Here is a 4,345-nt window from a genome sequence, read left to right on the forward strand (position 1 = left end):
CAAGGGTGACTAAGTTATTGTCAAACTGAGTCACCTGTGAGAATAAAAGTCCGTGCTATTCTACTTATGCCAGCACAAACAGCATAAACCAGGACTGTTCCAGACCCAGCAAGCAGGAAGTATAGGCAGCCTTCCTCTGGTCAAAGGGTCGGCAGGTGTTGCTGAACGACTCCAGAACGTGAACTGCCCTATAGCAGGCATCTTCTACAGTCAAGCTGAGGTCTCCTGGAGGTTACAAGCACCTGCAAAAGTGATTCGCCAACGTCTTGTCCAAATAATTTCTCTCATATTTATTTTTATTAAAAAAAATAAAATAAAACAGTCACCACCAACCACATGACAACTCGCCAGGCAAGGCCTTGCATCCCTCCCTCCTTCGCGTCCCGTGTGCCTAGTCAGCAAGGTCGGGGAGGCAGTCGGCACTGATGTTAGCTTCGCCCAAAGGAAGTATTACAGAGAGAGGCTTGGGAAAGGGAAGGAAACCTGGACAGGCTTTTCAGCATTGAGAAATCACTTAAAACTGATTTGCTTTCAGTAACTGGTATGTCTGAAATGCAGGGAGGGAAGACCATGCTGTCAACAATCATAACCCACTTTTTACAGGTTGGCTCCAGGGAGAGGTTGGTCGAAACGGTGTTTAAAAAAAGGAGAGTGGTTTCACGAGCTTGCTCAGCTCTCCTGGAACAAAGACTAAGGTGCTACATGTTGCTTGTTAGGCTTATACTACGGCGGGTCTGGGGCTGCAGGTGTGGAGTCCTTGTTAGTGCATTTAGTGCTGGTGAGAAGGGTGGGCCCCAGTCTTGGACGCTGAAGTCCTCTAAAGACAAGGCAGAGACACAGCCTCAGATCCCCCGTCACCTTCCACTGAATAAGGAGGATGGAGAGGAGGTCTCAGCGGTTGGCCTCCTGCAAGCCGAGGTGCCTGCCAGCCTGGGCCTGCTTCCTTAGCGCTGTGAGAGCTTGTGTCTGATGGGCAGAGAGGAGCAAATGCAGTCCCTGTCGGGCTGACTCCGCGCAGGGCTCCCCAGCTTCGGGCTTGCAGGGCGACCCTGCTCTGTGACCCAGCGGCGGCTTCAGCCCCAGAGGGGGCCGTGGCACAGGTGGTTTAGGCATAGCCGCCAGCCATCTGACTGGTGGCTGCATTGCTGCCTACTCCTCGCCAGGCCTGGTAGCTGAAGAAGGCACTCACTCCATAGGCGATCATCACCAAACACGCAAAGAACTGAAAGAGAGGTGAGAAGGGCTTAAGGACCGAGAGGGTGACAGTGACATAAGTTCCAACCAGATCTCAGGCCAGGCAGGAGGGGTTGTAGCAGCCGCACCATCTCACATTTAGCCCGGTGCATTTCACAGCTGTTTATGGTGGAGATGATGAGCACCAGGGTCCTGGGATGCCAACATTACCTTCTAAGCACGGGAAACAGCTAAGAACCACAGGCGGGGCCTGTCAGATTGTGATAAGGGCAATGAAGGAGAAGATAAGAGTGACACAGGGGACACCTAGCAAGGATTTAGTTCTAAAAAGACAACATTCAAAGGCCACCCTAGGAATTTCCTAGAACCAGTTCATGCCTCTATACTAACACCTGCAGCCACATTCAGAAGCTCCCCATCTCTGTCCCCCTCACTGAATTTGCTAATTTCAAAACTGCCCTCATCAGGAAGAGTAAGGAACCAAATGCATGCCGATCGAGGCCCTGCCCTCCCCTGGGCTTGGCTGTGGCTCCAGGCCCAGCGTCCAACCTCTCTGAGTGGGAGCCTCCTGTCTGTCAAAAGGGACTCGTAGTCCCTTCCTCTCCCCTCACTGTGGGTGCTGCAGGATCCTGGGAGGAGATGGTGTGCATGGCCTGGTGGTGTGAAGGGTGACAGGCATGGAAGGGACTGCAGCCATTTCACTGGCCACCTGACGTGGGCCCGGAGTTTGGGTTTCATGGGAGAGCCTATGAATCTCCCAGAATGGTTTAAACCAAAAGGTTTTTGCACGTGCACTTGTCAGTGGAAGAGCATGTTTTTCACATTCTCCAAGGGGGCACGTGACCCTAAGTCAGTGTGGCACAGCTGATTTACAACAAGGTTCAATAGTTAACCCAGGCCGGGCATGGTGGCTTACACCTGTAATCCCAGCACTTTAACAGGCTGAGGTGAGTGGATCACCTGAGGACAGGAGTTCAAAAGACCAGCCTGGCCAACATGGTGAAACTCCATCTCTACTAAAAATACAAAAATTAGCCAGGTGTAGACTCCCATCTCCAAAAAAAAAATACAAAATACAAAAAAATTAGCTGGTGTGGCAGCACACACCTGTAGTCCCAGCTACTTGGGAGGCTGAGTCAGGAGAATCACTTAAACCCAAGAGGCAGAGGTTGCAGTGAGCCCAGATCGCGTCACTGCACTCCAGCCTGGGCAACAGAGCAAGACTCCATCTCAAAAAAAAAAAAAATAGTTAACCCAAAACTTCCATTGCCCACCACACACCACTCCCCACTGTTAATTATGGAAACTTGGAGGCAGCCCAGCTCCCCTCTAAGACCTACTGAGTGTTCAGGTGACAACTCCTCAGGAGGTGGCAGGTGCCTGGCCTCAGACCAAGCGAGCAGTGCGAGTCCTGGGGCCGAGACCCTGCAGACCACCGAGGGAGCCTGGGAAGCAGACTCACCGAGGCAGCTGCACGCTGGTTATACGGCCGGGTGCCCCTCAGGGATGTCAGGTCAACCGCCGCAGAGCAGGCGATGAAGGCGGTGATGTAGAGAACAGTGGCGCTGATGTTAAAGATCATTAACTGCAGGACATGGGGGTAGGGAGTGGGGAGAGAAAAGGCTTAAGACACAAAGAGAGGCTGGGCACGGTGGTTTACACCTGTAATCCCAGCACTTTGGGGGGCTGAAGTGGAAAGATTGCTTGAGCCCAGGAGTTAGAGACCAGCCTGGGGAACATAGGTAGGCCCCATCTCTACAAAAATAAAAAAGTTAGCCAGGCATGGTGGCCATGCCTGTGATCTCAGCTACTTGGGAGGCTGAGATGGGAGGATCACCTGGCGCCAGGAGGTTGAGGCTGCAGTGAGCCATGATCACACCACTGCACTCCAGCCTGGGTGACAGAGTGAGATCCTGTATCAAAAAAAAAGACACACAAGGAGACCAACGGTTGGGGCCTCTTGGTTCCCACTGGCATACTCCTTGAGTAGCCATTGGATGGGGATGCAAACACCTGGGTCTTTCCCACCGACAGCGCCTCAAGAGGCCACAGTTGCCAGGGGGTCAGCCCATGAGGCCCTGGTCCCCAGGAAGCCTGCTGAGCAGGGAGCATGAACACATCTGAGGCTGGGGGAGGGGAATGACAGGAGGGCCTCAGTGATGGGGTAGGGGCAGTGCCAGACCCATTCCTCACAGAAAGAGGCCAATCCATGACCCATCTCTTTATACCAGCTAAAGAAACACAGGCCACTCCTCCAAGTGCAGCCCAGTGCCAAGCCCAGGCCATCCCTGGTACCACTGCAAGGTTTGGCTCTGTGGCCAGTCCTGGGCTGGGCCTCATATCCCTCTCTGCCTTCAGGGGGAAGAATCTTAGTCTCCCTTTCGGCTACATCCTAAGCTCAAGGCTCTAAGCAAATGCCAGGGTCAGGACCAGGAGGACCAGATATTTCAAGCTGGATACGGAACCAGACTGGCAGGAAGGGGCCCTCTGCTGACAACCAGGCCCCAGTCCCTCATCCCAAACGCTTGACCCCAGGAGCCCATTCACAGTCTTCAAACGCATAGTCCTCAAACATTCATTCAGTTTGTCCAATATACTTTTAAAAAATTACCAACCTTATAAAATTAAATTTCATGAAAACCTGAAGACTTCATGTAAAAATTTCTTATTAAAAAATTCTTGCCTTCCTTCCTTCCTTCCTTCCTTCCTCCCTCCCTCCCTTCCCTTTCCCTCTGTGGCCCGGGCTGCAATCTCCTCGTCTCGCTGCTGCCCCGCACCGCGGACTGCCTGGGACTACCGGCGCGCGCCACCGCTGCCTCTTTTTTCTCCCTTGGCTGCCGGCGCGCGTTCGCCATCTTGGCCACGCTGGTCGCCAGCTCCTGACCCCTAACGCTCTGCCCGCCTCGGCCTCCCAAGGTGCTGGGACTGCAGACGGAGTCTCGCTCACCCGGTGCTCGGTGTTGCCCGGGCTGGAGTGCAGTGGCGGGGTCTGGGCTCGCGGCAGCCTCCACCTCCCAGCCGCCTGCCTTGGCCTACCAGGATGCTGGGATTGCAGCCCCTGCCCGGCCGCCGCCCCGTCTGGGAGGTAGGGAGCATCTCTGCCTGGCCGCCCCTCTACCCGGCCTCCCCATCTGGGAAGTGAGGAGCGCCT

General features: G+C 54.3%; 1 protein-coding gene across 1 annotated transcript in view; it reads right to left on the reverse strand.

The window, feature by feature from the left end:
- Nucleotides 1-275: 275 nt before the first annotated feature.
- PLLP (plasmolipin) overlaps nt 276-4,345 on the reverse strand; it is a 35,242-nt gene continuing 31,172 nt past the window's right edge. The window contains exons 3-4 of the mRNA XM_032157433.2: nt 2,657-2,779; nt 276-1,222 (exon numbers count right to left, since the gene is read on the reverse strand). Coding sequence (XP_032013324.1) covers nt 1,106-1,222; nt 2,657-2,779 — 240 coding nt within the window. The 3' untranslated portion in view covers nt 276-1,105. The remainder of the gene's footprint in view (nt 1,223-2,656; nt 2,780-4,345) is intronic.

This window comes from Hylobates moloch, unplaced genomic scaffold (assembly GCF_009828535.3).
Source record: "Hylobates moloch isolate HMO894 unplaced genomic scaffold, HMol_V3 SCAFFOLD_6, whole genome shotgun sequence".
NCBI lineage: Eukaryota > Metazoa > Chordata > Mammalia > Primates > Hylobatidae > Hylobates > Hylobates moloch.